General features: G+C 48.4%; 1 protein-coding gene across 1 annotated transcript in view; it reads right to left on the bottom strand.

Moving 5' to 3' along the window:
- Positions 1 to 776: 776 nt before the first annotated feature.
- The window catches only part of LOC146355241 (L-amino-acid oxidase-like), a 38,804-nt gene continuing 18,950 nt past the window's right edge, over positions 777 to 20,630 (bottom strand). Inside the window, 6 exon segments of the mRNA XM_084829862.1 lie at positions 777 to 2,032; positions 7,986 to 8,122; positions 9,462 to 9,548; positions 10,112 to 10,180; positions 12,321 to 12,516; positions 15,444 to 15,556. Of these exon segments, the coding sequence (XP_084685988.1) occupies positions 1,165 to 2,032; positions 7,986 to 8,122; positions 9,462 to 9,548; positions 10,112 to 10,180; positions 12,321 to 12,516; positions 15,444 to 15,556 (1,470 nt within the window). The 3' untranslated portion in view covers positions 777 to 1,164.

The raw sequence follows: 20,630 nt of genomic DNA on the forward strand, positions 1-20,630 counted from the left end.
GAAAGTATTCACAATAAACGGTACGTAGTTTCAGCTCGGCCCTACTTTTATCCTTTCAACTGGAACCAGACTAGCACATACTAGTACCATTCCTATTAATAGAGCAGTATTGGTGTAATGAAGGCACAAATGTCAGATGCCCATTTTAACTGAGTAGGCTAGTTCCTTTTCATGGTTAATCTTAGATGGCTTGTGAGTGACAATGTATCGACTGTAACCATTCTAGCTCTTGGAAATGCTCATTACTGATTCAAATGAGTGGACTCGCCTTTAGTGGGCAGCACTTCTGAATGCAAAAGGAGAACAGAAGAACAGAAGAAGAGCCCTGTTGAGTTAGACCAAGGGTCCATCTAGTCCAGCATTTTGTTCACACAGCGGCCCACCAGCTGTCGATGAGAAACCCACAAGCGGGACAGGAGTGCAACACCACCCTCCCACCCATGTTCCCCAGCAACCGGTGTACATAGGCTCACTGCCTCTGGTTCTGGAGGCAGCACGTAGCCATCAGGACTAGTAGCCATTGATAGCCTTTTCCTCCAGGATTTGTCCAACCCCCTTTTAAAGCCATCCAAAGTGGTGGCCGTCACTACATCCTGTGGTAGCAAATTCCATAGTTTAACTATATGCTGCTCTGTGAAGAAGTATCCTTACAACCAGGGGTACTGGTAGGCACTTAAAAGATTGGTGCCCGTAAGACACACATCATCACAGAATCTGTATTTGCTAATTTATATCTCTATATGCAAACTTAGAAATAATTACAAAGATTTAAATTTTAAATTTATTCAAATTTCACAGGAGGCAAAACCGATCTATTAATTTCTCATACAAATAATCTCAAATAAGATCAATTACTTTGTATCCTGCCCCAGATAAAACCAAAGCAAAGGAAAAGGATTCTCCCCCCCTCAGCTTAATTGCCATCATGCAGGGAGAGATGTTTTTTGGGGGGTGTTACAGCACGTGGAGAAGGGAGAGTTAATCCTTACCTCCCGCGTTGTAATCCCCCTCAAAACTTGCCTCCTGGATGGCAATTAAGTTTAGAAAAACAAACTTTTTTCATTGGTACCAATGGACACTCAGGCTTCTGGTGAATAGATCTAGGGTCCTAGATCCTGGGAAATAAATTTGGGGCCATGCCCCCAACCCTAGCAACACCCCTGCTTACAACTGATCAAGGAGCTTTACAGCTTCCCAGCTACTCCCTTGATCACTGGTGTTGTCTCCTCTGTCATGACCACAGTCCTGGGCCACCCCTGCATGCTGATGAACATCCCTGGCTGCCCTCAAGGCTGATTTCATTGCGGTATCAATCCACCCATGTGGCAAAGCTGTGTGCTCTCCAGCGAAATAGATCCACCCCTCCTTACAGGCCAGGGCCACGGTATGCTCACTCAGCTGGTAAGGCCTGAAGAGGGTGAAGGCCCCCATTGTGTGGGGATCCAGGCTCCACTTCTTGACCACCCACCGGCTGCAAAGATGTCTCAGCTCCTCCAGAGGGCGCTGGTGGATGGCTGCTAAATCCCTCAGGACCACCTCGACTGCCCTTTGTGGGCTGAGGGGGGCAAAAAATTCAGAATCATCCCCATACGTCTGGGAGCCCAGGAGGACCCCCAGGCCGCTGGAGAAGTTTTGGTTGGGGTAGGTGGTGATCCTGGAAGGGAGGTCACTGGTGGAGGTTCCACCATGAATCTCCTCCCCTTCTTCCTCCCAGAATTTCTTGGTACAGGCCAAAGCCACCTTGGTGGCCCCCGTGGAGTGCAGCGAACGCAGCGCCTGGGTCTTGGCAGGCGAGAGGGGTGGGTGGAAGTGAATGAGGCGGGTGGCCTCCGCTGTGGAGGTGACAATGACGTAGTCAGCCAGGAGGGTGCTTGATGAGGCCAAGGAGCTGGCAGGATGGTAGAGCACCGACACCACATCTCCTTCTCTGAGGAGCTGCACCACAGTGCTGTTGAGTATCAGAGTAGCAGCTGGAAGGGACTGGTGGAGGGCGCTTGGCAACGTATCAAAGCCCCCAGTGAGCTCATCGTACCTGGAGGTCAAGAAAAGGGAAGAGAGGCCTGCCCATCAAATAGCCAGGGACCTAGAATGCCTCCCTAAAAGCCAGGCTCCTGCAACCCCAAGTGTTGGACCGAGTAGGGGATGGTGGAATAAAGTAGCCTTGTGTCCTCTTTTACAGAAAAGAATCCACTACTTGAAGGGCTGTCCTGTGCAATTCCAGTTTAAAGATGAAGAACCATAAGAAGGGAAAGCAGCAAAGCCCTTGAAGTTGCCCATCAGCACTCAACACCTAGACAGCCAACTGAACAGCCACACAGGTCACCTGGGCGCAGCCTCTCACACTCTGCCAAGATGTTCTGTATTTCTATTTACATTATAATAACAAGGTCTAAATTGGCACCTATGCATATAAATCAGCATATGCAAATTTTATGCACATTGGCAGCCTCTTTTGCCCTCTTTTTTTTGGTGATTCATGCCTCTTTGGGGGGAATTCATATACAGACATGGTATTGCTAAAGGCCAAGTGCCTAGGGCAGGGGTGGGCTCCAGATGTTTTGGCCTGCAACTCCCATTGTCCCTCACCATTGGCTATGCTGGCTGGGGCTGATGGGAACTGCAGGCCAGAACATCAGTCCAGATCTGGGAGCTTTATAGCATTCCATGGCCTAAGTGCTAGAGCATCTGCCTTGCATGCAGAAGGTGCCAGGTTTAATACCTGGCACTACCAGGTAGGGCTGGGGATTCCGGCTGCCTGAAACCCTGGAGAGCCATTGCTGCCAATCAGTGTCAGCAATACTGAGCAAGATGGAATAATGGTCTAGGTCAATATAAGGGAGCTTCCTATGCTCTGGGATCACCCAGTTCCCAGGATCAGGAGAATTCTGGGCTGTGGCACAAGTGTCCTAGCTCAAACTGCCTGCCGTTTACTCTTCTGCTCGGTGGCCCTGATGATGCAAGAGATAAGAGGTGATCACTCATCAGCCCTCCACATGGATACTGTACACATGGGAAGGGATGGGGGGGCAGACCCTGCCCCCTACCACACCCCCTCTGACCCCTCTCCCAGCAGCATCTATGTGTTTAGAAGAATGTCAAAAAGGAGATTCTCCTTTCTGCAGTTCTGCTCAATGAATGGAGATGGGGTGGGGGGAGAATTTTATTTGGTTTGGCTTTTGATAACAACTTCCCAAATTTGCAAATTTATTCATCAACTGGACAAAAAGAAAGGATGGAAAAAAAAACCCGAATGTCAGAGAAAGTGAAATCAGCATATTCATGCATCCGGGCAGAGGGCAGTGAATGCTTAGTCCGGCTCTGATACCCTGTGTATTCAACCACGTTTGCAGTGCTGAACTCTTTTTCCTGATAGGCTCCTCATCTTTAACGGCGACGTAGCAGGCAGTTACAACATAGTGCTCTTCATGCTTGGAAAAGCTGTAGCTATTGAATTTAGCCAGTGCAGAGGGGTGAGAATTTTGTTTCAGTTTGGTTTTGATAAGAAGTTACCAACATTCACAAATATCTTTATAAACCTGAAAGAACTTGAGATTTAAAAAAATTGAATTTGGGAGAAAGCAGACAGATTCATCTGCTCATGTGGGTGTGAGGACGTTGGTAGGCATGGGTCTGTTCTCCCGTCCACACTTACTTTACACTTGTGGAGGACTAAATGAGTGAAAAACTCTAAGGGAGCAATCCTATGTGGATCAACGGTCGCCTCTGAGCCCGGGGGCGACTGCCTATCCAGTGCAGGGTGGGAGGAGTGGTGAGGAACGGATCTCCTCCTCACTCCCCCCGCCCTGCTTGTGCTGGAGGAAAATTCTGAGAGTGCCTTGGACTGCAAGAAGCTCAAACCAGTCCATACTCCAGGAAATAAAGCCAGACTGCTCACTTGAGGGAAGGATATTAAAGAGAGCCAGGGCCTGCAGGAGAGGCCACCACCACCACCGGGGAAGAGGCGTGCCTGCTGCTGCTGCTGCTGCTGCTGCTGCCGCCGCCGCCGCCGCCGCCGCCACCACCACCGCCACCACCAGGCCTTCCCTGTGGACTCCGGCCTGGCATTATTTTTAAGGGGATTTTAATTGTTTTTTTGTTTGTTTTTCTGGGGGATTTTGTTGCGTTTTTGGGGGTGGGTAGCTTGCCTGATAGGCGGGAGCGAGGGGGCATGTGTCCACCTGATGGAGGCAGTGGGGGGAGTGTTGGGGGCCAGAACACACCGAGGCGGGGTGGCAGGCGCTGGCAGAGCGCTAGGGGCAGGCCATGCCAGGTAAGGGGAACAAGGGAGAGATGTGTAATATCTGTCCCCTGCTCCGGGCCTGTCCAGAGCCAAAGGATGGTTGGGGGAGGCGTGACCCCATCTTCTGGCCTTCGCTTGCTGCTCTGCAATGCCAGGTCTGTTACCCAGAAAACCTCCCTCATCCATGACATGATCCTGGATGAGGGTGCAGAACTGGCATGTATTACGGAGACCTGGCTGGCCGAGGCTGCTGCTCCCACCCTTGCAGCCATGTGTCCAGCTGGATTTTCGCATGCACAGCAGCCGAGGGCTGGGGATCGGGGAGGGGGAGTGGCTGTTATCTACTGAGAGTCCTTGGTCTTCACCAGACCCCCTCTCTGGGAGACCAAGGTTGCTGAGTGCATGTACTGGAGGTTGGGCCCGAAGGGCAGTCTGGGGATTCTGCTCGTGTACCGTCCACCCCGCTGCACGACTGACTCCCTGGCCGAGGTGCTTGAGGTGGTCTCTGATGTGCGTGTGCAGTCCCCTAACTTATTGGTGTTGGGGGACTTCAACGTATATTCGGAGGCCATCCTCACAGGAGCACCTCGGGACTTAATGGAGACCATGGCCTCCTGAGAGCTGCACCATATTCTAACAGGGCCCACCCATGTAGCTGGTCATGCTCTAGACCTTGTGTTTGTTTCTGGAGAAGCGGGGAGTGATCTGGAAGTCGGGGGTATATCCACCACCCCCTTGTCATGGTCAGATCACTAACTGGTGACGTTGGGCTTCTCGGTTCCACAACCCCTCCGCAGGGGTGGAGGACCCATTAAAATGGTCCGCCCCAGGCGTCTTATGGATCCAAATGGATTCCTGAACGCGCTTGGGGATTCTCTAGGGCAAGCCAACAGCCACTCGGTCGAGACCCTGGTGGGTGGCTGGAATGCCGCAATCACTAGGGCATTAGATCAGGTGGCTCCGAAACGCCCTCTCCCCCTGAACAGGGCTCAGACTGCACCATGGTTCAATCCGCGGTTACGAGCTCTGAAACAGGAGGTGAGACGGCTAGAGCGCCGGTGGCGGAAGTCTCGCTCCAAAGACGATCAGACATGGGCTAGAGCTGTATCTTCAGCCTATCACGTGGCGGTGAAGGCAGCAAAAAAGGAATATTATGCTGCCTCCATCGCGTCTGCAGAGTGCTGTCCCAGGAGGCTGTTCCAAGTGGTCCGGAGCCTGGTCGGTCCTGTGGCTCCGGAACCACTGGAGCATTCTAAGGCCTCCTGTGAGGCCTTGGCAAGGCACTTTGCAGATAAAATTGACCAGATTAGGTGTGTTACTGTGCACGCTGCGGATACAGTTAGTGAGCAAGAGGCGGCCTGTGGCAAACCGGTTTTGTGGGATCGGTTCTAGCTTCTTCCACCTGATGAAGTGGACAAGGTGCTTTCATCTGTACGGCCGACCACCTGCTTACTTGATCCTTGCCCATCTTGGCTCATTATGGGCTGCAGAGAGAGACTGGGTGAGGGGATCAGGGCGGTGGTGAATGCCTCCCTTGAGGAGGGAGTGATGCCATCAGCCCTCAAGGAGGCAGTGATAAGACTGCTCTTAAAGAAGCCCTCCTTGGATCCTCAAGTTCTGAACAACTTTCGCCCAGTCTCAAATCTGCCATTTTTGGGCAAGGTGATTGAGCGGGTGGTGGCGGTGCAGTTGAAGGCACACTTGGAAGAAACTGATTATCTAGACCCATTTCAGTCAGGCTTCAGGCTTGGGCATGGGACAGAAACGGCCTTGGTCGCCTTGGTAGATGATATGAGGAGGGCTCTGAATAGGGGTGAATGCTCCTTCCTTGTTCTCCTTGACCTCTCAGCGGCTTTTGAAACCGTTGACCACGGTATCCTCCTGGACCGCCTGGAGGGGTTGGGCATTGGAGACACCGTATTGCAGTGGTTCCAGTCCTTCCTCTCTGGCAGGTATCAGAGGGTAGCACTGGGAGAGGAGGTTTCGGACCCGTGGCCACTTGCTTGTGGGGTGCCACAGGGTTCCATCCTCTCCCCGATGCTATTTAACATCTATGTGAAGCCGCTGGGGGCTATCATCAGGAGGTTTGGGGTGCAGTGTCATCAATATGCGGATGACACACAGCTCTACCTCTCATTCAAATCTTCACCAAGGTTGGCCGTAGAATCCCTGTCCAAATGTCTGGAGACGGTGAGTGGCTGGATGGGGAGGAATAAGCTGAAGCTGAACCCTGACAAGGCCGAGGTACTTTTGGTGGGAGACAAGAGGAGGCTAGGGGATGTTGACCTGGTGCTGAATGGGGTATGGCTACCCTTGAAAGACCAGGTCCGCAGCCTGGGGGTCATTTTGGACTCCCAGCTGTCCATGGAGGCTCAGGTGTCAGCTGTGAGCCGGACAGTGCTGTATCAACTCCATCTGATACGGCGGCTGCGCCCCTTCCTTCCCGACCATCTGCTCCCATCGGTAGTACATGCCCTGGTCTCCTCTTGTTTAGACTACTGTAATGCGCTCTATGTGGGGTTACCCCTGAAGACGGTTCGGAAGCTGCAGCTGGTACAGAACGCGGCGGCTCGCCTGATTAAAGGCAGCCGCCGGCAAGATCACATCACTCCAGCGCTGAAGGAATTGCACTGGTTACCAGTTGTTTTCCAGGCCAAATTCAAGGTGTTGGTTTTGACCTTGAAAACCCTATATGGTTCCAGCCCAGCCTATCTTAAGGAGCGCCTCCAGCAGCACCAGACAGGCCGCTTAACAAGATCAGTCTCGGATGGCCTTCTCTCTGTCCCATCAGCCAGGACAGCTGGACTGGTGGGGACAAGGGAGAGGGCCTTTTCTGTGGTGGCCTCCACTCTGTGGAACTCCCTCCCTAGGGAACTCCGCCATGCCCCCTCTTTAATGAGATTCCGTCGTGCATTAAAAACGTGGTTGTTCAGGCAGGCATTTGGGGTGGCTTAGGGTATTTTAGAAAATGTTTTTATTGTAGAATTTTATTGTTTTAAACTGTTTTATTGTATGTTGTACATCGCCCAGAGTGGCTGGGTGACCAGCCAGATGGGCGATTAATAAATTTAATAATAAATATAAATAAATAAATATAAAGGCAAAACTGAGGTACATTGGCCACATCATGAGAAGACAGGACACCCAGGAGAAGATGCTGATGCTAGGGAAAGTGGAAGGCAAAAGGAAGAGGGGCCGACCAAGGGCAAGATGGATGGATGATATTCTGGAGGTGACGGACTCGACCTTGGGGGAGCTGGGGGTGGCGATGGCTGACAGGAAGCTCTGGCGTGGGCTGGTCCATGAAATCACGAAGAGTCAGAAGCGACTGACCGAATAAACAACAAAAAGCTGCGGGACCTTGGGGAGCAGAAAGTGGCAGCTGGATGACACATAGGATGTGTCGTACCAGCATTTCCGACCTCCCCGCCCCGCCCCTGGGAACACCCCATTTTTGCCGCTTCATGCTGCTCTTATGAGTGTGGAGCACAGGGCAGATCCATGCTGCCTACACGTCAGTGTAGGAGGGGGTGGATTCTCCAGGAAGCGACCTTGGAGCATGGAACCGACCTATCCTATGGCCATCTAGCCACTGACTAGCGGCCATAGGATTGCGCCCTAAAATGATTAAATGAATGAACTCTTGGTTCAATGAAATGAATGGCTCTTTGTTCAAGCCATGCAACGCTAAACCCTTGGAACCATAAGGAGAGATTGGATTTCCCCCCCTTGTCTGCTTCATTACCTCTTTTCCTGAGTAAACAGGAAAACCTCATGGAGAAATTCAATGAAACTATGAGAAAACTCTGCACTCAGGTTCATCAAATCTCCAATCATTTGCACAGCTGCACGGCTTAGGTTCCCCTTTTCAATCAGATACTCCTGTGGAGTTAGCAGAGTATAGAAAGGTATAATATGGTTGCACTCAAACAGAGAGATTCCCTTCTCTTGGAATATACAACTAGGGATAGACAATCGTGAAATATTTGAGTTTGTTAAGGCTCTCTGAATTCTTCCTCAAAGCTCATTTCGCCTTGTTTGCATTCCTGAACGTGAACATCTCTTTTTTTAATTGGGAGAAGTGCGCATTTTTTGATTGGGAAAAATACGTATTTTTAAAAATGTGCATTTCCCCCCATAGGTTAAAGCATGAAAATGCAAATTTGGGGGGAAGTGTGCATTTGCTGACTTTCGAACACAAAGACAAGTTTGGAAAATTGCAAAAATTTCCTGAGAATTGTGTTCTTGCTCGCTTTTGCACACAGGACATGTTCACACGATTTGTGAACAGGAACAAAATTCTCATACATCCCTGTGTGGAATTTATATTCAGTGTAGTGTAGATTTTCTACCTTTCTAGTGGTTGGAAAATGGAAGTGCTTTTGGTTTTTCCATAGCTGCAGTAAAATTGCATTGGTTAAAGCTGAAACAATTATTAATTTGAAATACTGCTGGCGCTCAAACGCATTTTTGCCTCAATTGAAAGGCTGACATACCCCCACATTTAAAAAGTCATCTTTTAAAAAGTGCATTCCAAATTTCAATATCCCCATTTTAATGTCAAAACTCAAATGCTGAGACTTGCTTATAGAAGCTTAAACTTTCACAACCCACATCTCAAAAGCTGATTTCCATGGCTGCATCTAGAATTTCTCCCCAAATCTTGAATGTTGGATTTTGATTTTTAAAATGTATACTCCAGGCTTTAATTTGTTGTTGTTGCATATTTTGAATTTTCAGATTTCAATTTGAGATTGCAAATTTGAATTTGATTTTTAAAAATTATTTCAGGGTGCAATCCTATGCATGGTTAGACAGAAAAAAGCCCTACAACATGCTGCATGACTTTTTTCTGTCTAAACATGCATAGGGTTGCACCCACATTTCATTTTTATTCTGATCATTACACAGACATGATAACAATGGTGCCCCCTGGTGGCAGAAACTCAAGGTTTTGCAAGCCTGCAAGAACCTGGGACATTCCTGTGAGATGTGTGAGCATTGCTGCGAGAAGCCCCCACTGACAGCGCCAAACGAGACATTATAAGTCACGGAACTGCCTCTGCTCAAACGATGCGTGCTGTCTCGTGATCGTGGCATGCTGTCCCTCCTCCTATCCCTGCCAGCCAATGATGTGAGATGGGGGCGGAGAGATGCACATCACAGTGACGTCACATCACGGTGACATTGCAAGGTTTGTGTGAGCCATTGCAACAGATACCGAGCAGCGACCGTCCCGCGTCTTGGGCATCATCACCGCTGGCCCTACCATGAGGCAGAGTGAATCAGCTGCCTCAGGCAGAAGGTGCTGGGGATGGGGAGCAGCTGCAGAGTGCTGCAGGATCGAGCTGTGTGTTTGTCTGTGTCACTTGACCTACCCTGTGCCCCCTAAGCTAGCCCTGTTGCCCTTAGGTGTGGTGGAGGAGGCTGTTGTGTCACCAGTGTTGGAATGAGATTCAACTGCCAGCCCAGTTTTAATTTTTTATTTATTTATTACATTTATGTCCCACCTTTCTTCCATTGTGGAACTCAAGGTGGCTACATGTGGTTCCCAGGTGGTCTCCCCTCCACGCACTGACCAGACCCAAACCTGCTCGGCTTCAGCAAGGTGGCTGCCTCATGTGCCTTCAGACTAGGCCCTGGGACCAGTTGGCTTCTTTACATGGAAGGGGAGGGGGGCCACCTTGTCCTTCACCTCCTGCAACCAAATGTCTTGACCTGGCCCTGTACATGATCAGGTTTTGCTCTTAGTCCCACAAACTGGTGTTGTTATATATAAAAAGAATGAGAATCAGATGTGTGCCACGAACAGTTTACTCACTCAGTATCTTCCACCTATATTGGTAAAACTGGAAAGGAAACGCTCCATACCTTGAGAGAAAAGGCATCGTATTTTTCAAGCACGTGGTTACAGTTTGATCTCCCAAAGTCCTCTTCTATCTGGTAGATGCAAGAAAAGCAAAGACCGGTTATTTGAGGAGAACCCTTGATGTACACATGGGACCAATTGCAGGGGCCTTTCCCCAGGGAATGAGCACCTGTAAAGTCTGTTTTTGTGTTCACGCTGCTTTGTTTTAAAGCTCCAATCTCTACCGTTCTCTTGACATTTAAAAGCAGTTAAGGGCAGAATCCTATGTATGTTTAGACAGAGAAAAGGCCTACAACTCCCAGCATTCCCCAGCCAACTGTCTGGGGAATGCTGGGAGTTGTAGGCCTTTGTCTAACATGCATAGGATTGCGCCCTAATAGAGCCAATTGCCTACAGCAGCCTCCCACCATTCCCTGGCAGCATGGCCATGGCCACGATCTGAGTGGAAGTCCAAGACATTTAGAGGGCACCAGGTTGGGGGAGGCTGACCTAGAGGGCAAGGAGGCTCTCCCTCGCTGGAGGCCCCTAAGCAGATGCTGGAGAACCATCAGCTGCAAACACTCTCGCTCCGGACTTCCTGCATGGAGCAGGGGGGAGAACTGCATGGCCAACGAGGCCTCCTCCAGCATTATAATTCTAAGTTGTTTGCTGATGCCGTTTGTTGTAATTAACTTGAAGAGGGGGGAAGTCCTCTAAGGCAGGTGAGGGTAACCACTTTTGGTCCGGGGGCCGGATTACACCCCTGGATCAAGCCAGCGGGCCACATGACGTAAAGGGGGTAGGGCTCCACAAAAGCCCCCACTCCTCCCATGGTGTCATCCGCCCTTCCCACTTAACCCCCCCCCCCCCGGCACAGATAGAGTGCTGCACCTCTCTTTGCACGGAGAAAGGAACTTCCCTGGGGTTGCAGGGAACTGGCTCCTGCAAGGCCTGAGAACATAAGAAGAGCCATGCTGGACCAAGAGTCCATCTAGTCCATAAGAAGAGCCATGCTGGATCAGACCAAGAGTCCATCTAGTCCAGCATTCTGCTCGCAAGGTGGCCAACCAGCTGCCCATGAGAAACCCACAAGCAGGACACGAGTGCAACAGCACCCTCCCACCCATGTTCCCCAGCAACTGGTGTACATAGGCTCACTGCCTCTGGCAGCACATAGCCATCAGGACTAGTAGCCATTGATAGCCTTCTCCTCCAGGAATTTCTCTAACCCCCTTTTAAAGTCATCCAAATGGGTGCCCATCACTACGTCCTGTGGTAGCGAATTCCATAGTTTAATGATGGCCAAGTTGGGCTCCTCCTTCCCGCACCACTCATGTCCCAGTTGGGGCATGAGCAGCAAGGGAAGGGATTCTGGTGGCACTTGCAAGCCCCAGCTGCAAGGCAATTCCCAGCTTACCTCTGATTACTCCAAACCCTTGTGATCTCTGACTGGAGATGAGAAAGAGATTCCCTTTTCACTGACTGCCCTCTGATAGGGATTCCTCTCCCCTGAGGGGGCGGGGCTTGGGAGGCAGGGGGCGGGGCCTCTGGAGGGTGCTCAACCCTCTGCAGTCTGAGTTAGGCCCATGGGCTGGAGGTTGCCCTCCTCTGCTCCAAGGGAATGTCTCTCCGCGCAAAAATTTATATTGGTTTCATGCTGGCGTAACTGTCCTACTTCGCCCAAAGCATCTTGGCAATCGTAGTTTGGTGAGAGCGCTGATAATGTTTCTGCTAGAAATCCTTGCTTGATCTCAGCAAAACAAGGCTCAGGGGACAACTAAGGAGAGGGAATTCTTTTAAACCAGTTGAACTCTGTAGGGTAGAGATGCCCTGAGGAGCCCTGTCAACATTTTAAGGGCAGCTCACACAATACCAAACATGAAAACAACAGTAAATGGGCTAAAAATGACACACAGCAAATACAACTGCATCAGGAAATAAACAAACAAACAAATCACAGCGGAAGAACAGAAATCCAGGGAGAATAAAAAAGTCTTTGCCTAGTACTGTAAAGATGGCAAAGGAGGCACCAGGCAAGCCTCGTTTGGGAGCAAATTCCATAGGAAGGGTGCTACCACAACGAAGACTCTCTCTGGAGTTGCCATGCCTGAAGACAAGGGTACTTGGAGGATGGCCTCCAATGGTGAACTTCCTGCATGAGCAGGCTGGGATGGTTCTCTGCTAATCTGTTGGTAATAGTGAAGAGTCCCAAGCTCTCCACCTCACACTCACCGGTTTCAGTGCTTCGTAAAACAGCTCCACGGCAGACTTGCCTCGTTCTGAAGGATCCACAGGATACCCCAGAAGGTCTGGATTTTTCTCGACATCCTTGACTCTAGCTCAGATGTTGTTCACTAAGTACCAGGCATTGCCATCTGAATAATGGTTCAATTTCAAGTTGTACTTTTTAACATATTCCAGGACAATTCTGCATGGCAGGAGAGGAATGATGGGTGGATCACAGGGAAAGAGTGAGAAGATAGGGGGCAGCAGAGGAGATTAAAAGGTATTAAACACATCGTACAAGTGTATTATGGCCATGGTCTTTTCTGTGTTTGTTTTTCTGCATAATTGATTCTCTTATTGCAGGGGTGGGCAGAAGGTAGATCAGAATCTACTGGTAGGTCTCAGGATGATTTGCAGTAGATCCGCAAGGATTTCTGACTCCCTAACAACAGCAGCAACAAAATGACTCCCTCTATTGCCCTTGATTATACTGCTGAGATTAAGAAAGCTTAGAGTAACCAGCCGTGGATTTTTGTGTGGAAGGACTGTGAGCTCCATTCACTTCTAGTGCTCAAACAAATTCCTGGGCTCAAAATTCGTTAATTCTACGTGTACGTCTTTGCACTAGGCTCCAGTTGGTAGATCCCAGGGTTGTAGTAAAAAAAAGAAAAGTAGATCTTGGAAGCCTGAAGTCTTCCCGTCTTTGTCTTGTTGTACCTTCCATTCTACTTCCATAGTCTTTCAGGGTTGCTAGGCTGCAACCCGGAGACCCTCCCTTTAATTCTACTGCTGAATCAGGAGATGACGCGGATGTGATATCTCCCACCCATTTTTCACACAGTCTCTTCCCCCAACCTGCTGTAGCACACTGGATTCTAGCAGGTGGGAGAGTGTATGGCTGAGAAGACTAGGGAAAAGCAAGACTGGAGAAACCACAGCTGCCTCACCTTCTTGATTCAGAAGTGGATTTAAAGGTAAAAGGGGAATCTCCAGGTTGCAACCTAGCAACCCTACAACCTGTTGCTGGAACAATCTCTTCTCTATAAACACCAGTTTGAAATATTCCATCCACTTTCCTGGCGTTCTGTCACACGCTAGCACTGGGGTGTTGAGCCTCTTTCAGCCTAAGGGTTGAATTCAATTTCAAAGAAGCTCTTGGGGGCTGCATTCCAGTGATGGGCGGGGCTGAAGGCAAAAGTGGCAGGGCCAAAAACACCCCAAAATGTCACCATATTTTAGCTTAAAGACGTTGCTGCCAGTAACTCAACCTTAGGAGAGCATTCCAAGTGTTTAGAACAGGGGAAATCTGCACAAGAGCCAGAAAACCACCAAACAAGCTGCGGGCAGGGAAAGGAGGTGTGGCTAGGGGAAGGGGCGTGGCCTTCTGCTCAACCCCAGAGGTCCAGATTTGACCTGTGGACCTGAAGTTCAACACACCTGCTCTCGCATGACCATGAAACAGATTCCAAGTAGCAGATAGGAGCAGGCTTAATTCTTAATGGCTCGGATCAGCAAGGGCAAAGAGAAGGTTTGACCCCCATCTCAGTGGTACCCCTGACACCTTTAGTTTCTGACATATAGGAGAATGGCTGTCATCCATTCCTATGTGGCAAAGTGAAGTGTGTCAGGGATTCTAAGCCCTCCCACTGAGTAGTGAGGCAACAGCAACTCGCTGTGTAATCTGTTGTTGTTGTTCAGTCGTTCAGTCGTGTCCGACTCTTCGTGACCCCATGGACCATAGCACGCCAGGCCTTCCTGTCCTGCGCTCTCTCCCGGAGCGTGCTCAAGTTCATATTCATTGCATCCGTGATGCTATCTAGCCATCTCATCCTCTGCCGTCCCCTTCTCCTTTTGCCTTCAGTCTTTCCCAGCATCAGGGTCTTTTCCAGGGAGTTTTCTCTTCGCATTAGGTGGCCAAAATATTGGAGCTTCAGCTTCATTATCTGTCCTTCCAATGAGCACTCAGGGCTGATTTCCTTTAGGATGGACTGATTTGACCTCCTTGCAGTCCAGGGGACTCGTAAGAGTCTTCTCCAGCACCACAGTTCGAAAGCATCAATTCTTCGGCGCTCAGCCTTCCTTGTAGTCCAGCTCTCACAGCCATACATTACTACTGGGAAAACCATAGCTTTGATTATGCGGACCTTTGTCGGCAAGGTGATGTCTCTGCTTCTTACTGTGCTGTCTAGGTTGGCCATAGCTTTCCTCCCAAGGAGCAAGCGTCTTTTAATTTCATGGCTACAGTCACCGTCTGCGGTGATCTTGGAGCCCAAGAAAGTAAAATCTGTCACTGCTGCCATTTCTTCCCCTTCTATATGTGTAATCTACAAACTGTTTTATTCAGTTAATAATGAATAACTCTTCACACCTGAAGAGACTACAAAGGCCGGGAGCTGATCACCCCTTTAGGGCTGATTAGCTAAATACGGCTTTTGTTAAGAGGCCTACAGAAAGCGGGGCAGTTGCCTTTCAACTAATGGACGGGTTTCCCGCTGCGCTTGGCGGGCTGTTTCTGGGCTCCTCCCTTCAGGGAGGATCCTCCTGGCCCACCTTCTGATGGGCAGCCACTCCGGCGGAACGCCTCCCACCCCTCCCAGCTCTGCCTGCTTAACTTGGTGTCGGGGTCTGGCATCTGTCAATTCCGGTGCTTCCTCCCCCTCCGACAGGCCGGGTTCCCACGGGGAGCGGGGAAGGTAGTCTCTGAGTCTGGCCCTCCTGCACTATAAGCCCCTGGGAAGGTTCTCTGCTGACTCCTGGAGAGTCTTTGGGAATTTCCTCCCATGCTCCCATCTTGGTTGGGCTTCTTCAAGCTCCATCTCCGAATCAGAGTCAGAAACCAAACCAGGCAGCCTGGGCCCAATCCCGACAAAGTGGTACATCTGGGGACACTGAGGACAGCACATACGCCCCACCCACCAAACCCAGACACCCTACTTCTACTGACAGAAATTGTGCAAAGAGCGGGGGTGCTATGTGCAGAGACCTGTTGCGCCCCACAGGGCCCCTGTACTATGTAAACCCTACACACACCACATAAGGCATTTTATTACTGGACTAGCGTTAGTCTTAATTCTGCAACAAAGGTTATATTAGGCATGCTACCATGGGGTGATGAAAATCAGCCCTTACCTGTGACTGTAAGGCAGGCGCCTTGGGCCCAAATCCACATACCAGTCCCCTGCAGGATCCCGGTACGTCTCCATTCGGCCTCCCACACGACTGCTGGCTTCTAGAATTGTCACCTGGGGGAAAAAGGATCCTCGTTGTTGCTCCAATGAATTCAGGCTGATGGCAAAACACCTTTCCACATGCTATGGAACAAGGCTAGGCGCTGTGCCCTCAAGATACTTTGTATTACACCTCCCATCAGCCCCAGCTAGCATGGGCAATGGTCAGGGATTGTGGGACTTCTAGTTGCCTTCCTCTGTTCTGGAAGATGCCAGTGGCAGAGGGTCTAGGAGTTGTTTCTGAGAATACTTGGTCCAATATCTATAGTCAGATTAAGTTGACCTCAGTTGGTTATAGTTTATGGCAGGAGTGGGGAACCTTTTAGTTTTCTGTTGCGGGCCACATTCCTTCTGGGATTTATTTATTCAATACATCCTATACTGCCCAATAGCCAAAGCTTTCTGGGCAGTTTACAAAGATTAAAACATTTTAAAATACAATATACAGATTTTAAAAGCCAATTCCATAAAAAACAGACGAACAAAACAATATACAAGAACATATATCTAAAACAACTTCAACAAGCAATCTCAAAGCAGACAACCATAACCATACACCATTCCAGGATCAATTAAAACTTATGCTACCAAATGCTTGGGAGAAGAGAAAGGTCTTAACCTGGCGCCGAAAAGATTACAATGCTGGCGCCAGGCGGGCCTCGTCAGGGAGACCATTCCATAATTTGGGGGCCACCACCGAGAAGGCCCTCTCCCTTGTTGCTGTCTTCCGAACTTCCCCATAACTTGTGGGGCATGCTGGCAGTGGGTGGGGCCAAAGCCGGCTGTATGCAGTGGGGGGCCTTTTCTCTCTCTTTTGGCCACTGCTTTCTCTCTCTCTCTCTCTCTCTCTCTTCCTCCCTGCGCAGTGGCCTGCTGGAGGAGGAACAGATTGCCAGAGGTTTCAACTCATCACTTGCACAGGGTTTTTGAAATTAGACCAAAGGCTGCAGGTTGCCCACCCCTGGTTTATGGGATGCACAATTTAAGATGATCAATTGGTACCTTATCTCAGACAGAATAAAGCAGGGGGCCTCAGTTTTTTTGGACCCATGGGCACATTTTGGAATTTGAGACCATGCTGTGGGCACCACCACAAAATCCCTATCCAGTGGATCAACGCTTTGGCATCTACCTTTTGCATCTATGGATCCTAGGCTGCATCTTATTATGCGAAAACGTTTGCTTTGTGAGTATTAGACACTGCAATGTCTCTAATAAAAGATCGTCTAATTCAGCTAGTTGCTGATGGTGCAATAGAGCTAATGCTTCTTTTAAACATATGCTTTGGCAATGTCCAGTAGTTGCTTCTTTTTGTGGGGAGGTTATTACACAGAAAAATTTTGTATTGGAACAGTCTTTAATATTCACTGATGTAAACGCTCTTTTAAATTTACTTGCTTCATGGAAATTACCAAATGGTGGTGTCTGGTGGTGAAAGAAAGTCCGATGCTGTAAAGAACAATATTATTTAGGAATCTGGAATGTAAGATCAAGGTAAGCTGGAGGTGGCCAAACATGAGATGGCAAGATTGAACATCGACATCTTGGGAATCAGTGAACTAAAATGGACAGGCATGGGCGAATTTAATTCAAGTGACCATTATATCTACTACTGTGGGCAAGAATCCCTTAGAAGAAATGGAGTAGCACTCATAGTCAACAGAAGGGTGGAAAAAGCAGTACTGGGGTACAATCTCAAAAACTATAGAATGTTCTCAGTACGACTCCAAGGCAAACCATTCAACATCACAGTAATTCAAGTCTATGCTCCAACCACTGAGCCGAAGAAGCGGAGGTTGATCGGTTCTATGAAGACCTACAACACGTAGAACTAACACCAAAAAAAGATGTCCTTTCCATCATAGGGGATTGGAATGCTAAAGTAGGAAGTCAAGAAATCACCGGGATAACAGGCAAGCATGGCCTTGGTGTACAAAATGAAGCAGGACAAAGGCTAATACAGTTTTGCCAAGAGAACACGCTGATCATAGCAAATACTCTTTTCCAACAGCACAAGAGGCGACTCTACACATGGACATCACCAGATGGTCAGTATCGAAATCAGATTGATTATGTCCTTTGCAGCCAAAGATGGAGAAGCTCTATACAGTCAGTAAAAACAAGACCTGGAGCTGACTGTGGCTCAGATCATGAGCTGCTTCTTGCAAAATTTCAGCTTAAATTGAAGAACGTAGGGAAAACCACTAAATCATTCAGGTATGACCTAAATCATATCCCTTATGAATATACAGAGGAGGTGAGGAATAGATTTAAGGGATTAGACCTGGTAGACAGAGTGCCTGAGGAACTATGGACGGAGGTCCGTAACATTGTTCAGGAGGCAGCAACTCAATCCATCCCAAAGAAAAAGAAATGCAAGAAAGCCAAGTGGCTGTCTGATGAGGCCTTACAAGTAGCTGAGGAAAGAAGGGAAGCGAAAAGCAAGGGAGAAAGGGGAACATATATCCAACTGAATGCAGAGTTCCAGAGAATAGCAAGGAGAGACAAGAAGGCCTTCTTAAATGAACAATGCAAAGAAATGGAGGAAAACAATAGAATGGGAAAGACTAGAGATCTTTTCAAGAAAATCGGAGATTTTCAACTATGATCAAGGGAATGTTTTGTGCAAAGATGGGCATGATAAAGGACAAAGAAGGCAGGGACCTAACAGAAGCAGATGAGATTAAGAAGAGGTGGAAAGAATACACAGAAGAACTATACAGGAAAGATCTGAATGTCCCTGATAGCCATGATAGTGTGGTCACTGAACTTGAGCCGGACATCTTCGAGAGTGAAGTCAAGTGGGCCTTAGGAAGCATTAATAACAACAAAGCTAGCGGAGATGACAGTCTTCCAGCTGAGCTATTTAAAATCCTAAAAGATGATGCTGTTAAAGTGCTGCACTCAATATGTCAACAAATTTGGAACACTCAACAGTGGCCACAAGACTGGAAAAGGTCAGTTTACATTCCAATTCCAAAGAAGGGCAATGCCAAAGAGTGTTCAAACTACCGCACAATTGCGCTCATTTCACATGCCAGCAAGGTTATGCTCAAAATCCTACAAGCTAGGCTTCAGCAGCATGTGAACCGAGAACTACTGGAAATACAAGCAGGGTTTTGAAGAGGCAGAGGCAGAGATCAAATCGCCAACTTTCGCTGGATCATGGAGAAAGCAAGAGAATTCCAGAAAAATGTCTATTTCTGCTTCATTGACTACGCTAAAGCCTTTGATTGTGTGGATCACAACAAACTGTGGCAAATTCTTAAAGAGATGGGAGTACCAGACCACCTGACCTGTCTCCTGAGAAACCTGTACGAGGGTCAAGAAGCAACAGTAAGAACTGGGCATGGAACAACCGATTGGTTCAAAATTGAGAAAGGAGTACGACAAGGCTGTATATTGTCGCCCTGCTTATTTAACTTATATGCAGAGTACATCATGAGAAACGCCGGGTTGGATGAATCACAGGTCGGAATTAAGATTGCCGGGAGAATTATCAACAACCTCAGATACGCAGAGGATACCACCCTAATGGCAGAAAGCGAAGAGGATCTAAAGAGCCTCTTGTTGAGGGTGAAAGTGGAGAGTGCAAAAGCTGGCTTGAAACTCAACAATTAAAAAAAACTAAGATCATGGCATCTGGCCCCATCACTTCCTGGCATATAGAAGGGGAAGAAATGGAAGCAGTGACAGATTTTACTTTCTTGGGCTCCAAGATCACTGCAGACAGTGACTGTAGCCATGAAATTAAAAGACGCTTGCTCCTTGGGAGGAAAGCTATGGCAAACCTAGACAGCATAGTAAGAAGCAGAGACATCATCTTGCCGACAAAGGTCCGTATAATCAAAGCTATGGTTTTCCCAATAGTTACGTATGGCTGTGAGAGCTGGACTATACAGAAGGCTGAGCGCCGAAGAATTGATGCTTTCGAACTGTGGTGCTGGAGAAGACTCTTACGAGTCCCCTGGACTGCAAGGAGGTCAAATCAGTCCATCCTAAAGCAAATCAACCCTGAGTGCTCATTGGAAGGACAGATACTGAAGCTGAAGCTGAAATATTTTGGCCACCTAATGCGAAGAGAAAACTCCCTGGAAAAGACCCTGATGCTGGGAAAGACTGAAGGCAAAAGGAGAAGGGGACGGCAGAGGATGAGATGGCTAGATAGCATCAGTGATGTAATGAATATGGACTTGAGCACACTCCAGGAGAGAGCACAGGAAGGCCTGGTGTGCTGTGGTCCATGGGGTCACGAAGAGTCGGACACGACTGAACGACTGAACAACAACAACAAGGATAAACACTCACTTCTTCTGATGCACTGGATTGAGGACCTTGCTACATTTTCAATATTTGGAAGAGTGGCATATAGATGCCACCTTCAAATGAATACTTATTTGCATGTGTGGTCCACTTTTGTTGAAACCCATATATAATTGCTAGAAAGTGTGTCCATTTCATACAAATCTACATATGTATATTTTAAAAAATGGCGGGGAGGGAATTAAAATGTATATTTTCGGGTGCCTGCAGGCACCATGTTGAAGACCCTTGGGCTAAAGAAATCATTTCATACACCGATTCAGAAGCTGGACGTATTTGACAAATCGTGCTAATTTCATTCCTCTCTGTTGCACCTGTAATTATGCTCACGCTTACTGGCTCCGGATATTGGCTGCTGTCTTTCAAATTACAGGGGTTATTATTACCAGATCAGATCTGTCGACTGTATTATTCAGTCATATCAGGGACAATTATCAGCTCCCCATCAGATTACTTATCCTAAATCATCCCCTAGCTGCTAATGTTGCCTACGCTCGGTACTGAAAATCAGCAACTTGGCCTACCGTTAAAGGAGGGTTGATCAAATTACCAAAGTCTGCTGAAATGGATAAGCCCATCTTGAAATATAATTGGTAATGTTATAAATACAGAAATATGTTTTTGTAACATTTCTTGGATAACAGAAAGGAAGGTACTACCAGACAGTGTTATTGTGTGGATTCAAGAAGGCAAAATCCAACCAAAGTCCTACTCAGAGTAGACCCATTGAAATGAATAGGATTTAGGTTAGTCATGACTAACCTAA

Source organism: Heloderma suspectum, chromosome 2 (assembly GCF_057233095.1).
Source record: "Heloderma suspectum isolate Gila_16-S chromosome 2, 16-S_ref, whole genome shotgun sequence".
Taxonomy (NCBI): domain Eukaryota; kingdom Metazoa; phylum Chordata; class Lepidosauria; order Squamata; family Helodermatidae; genus Heloderma; species Heloderma suspectum.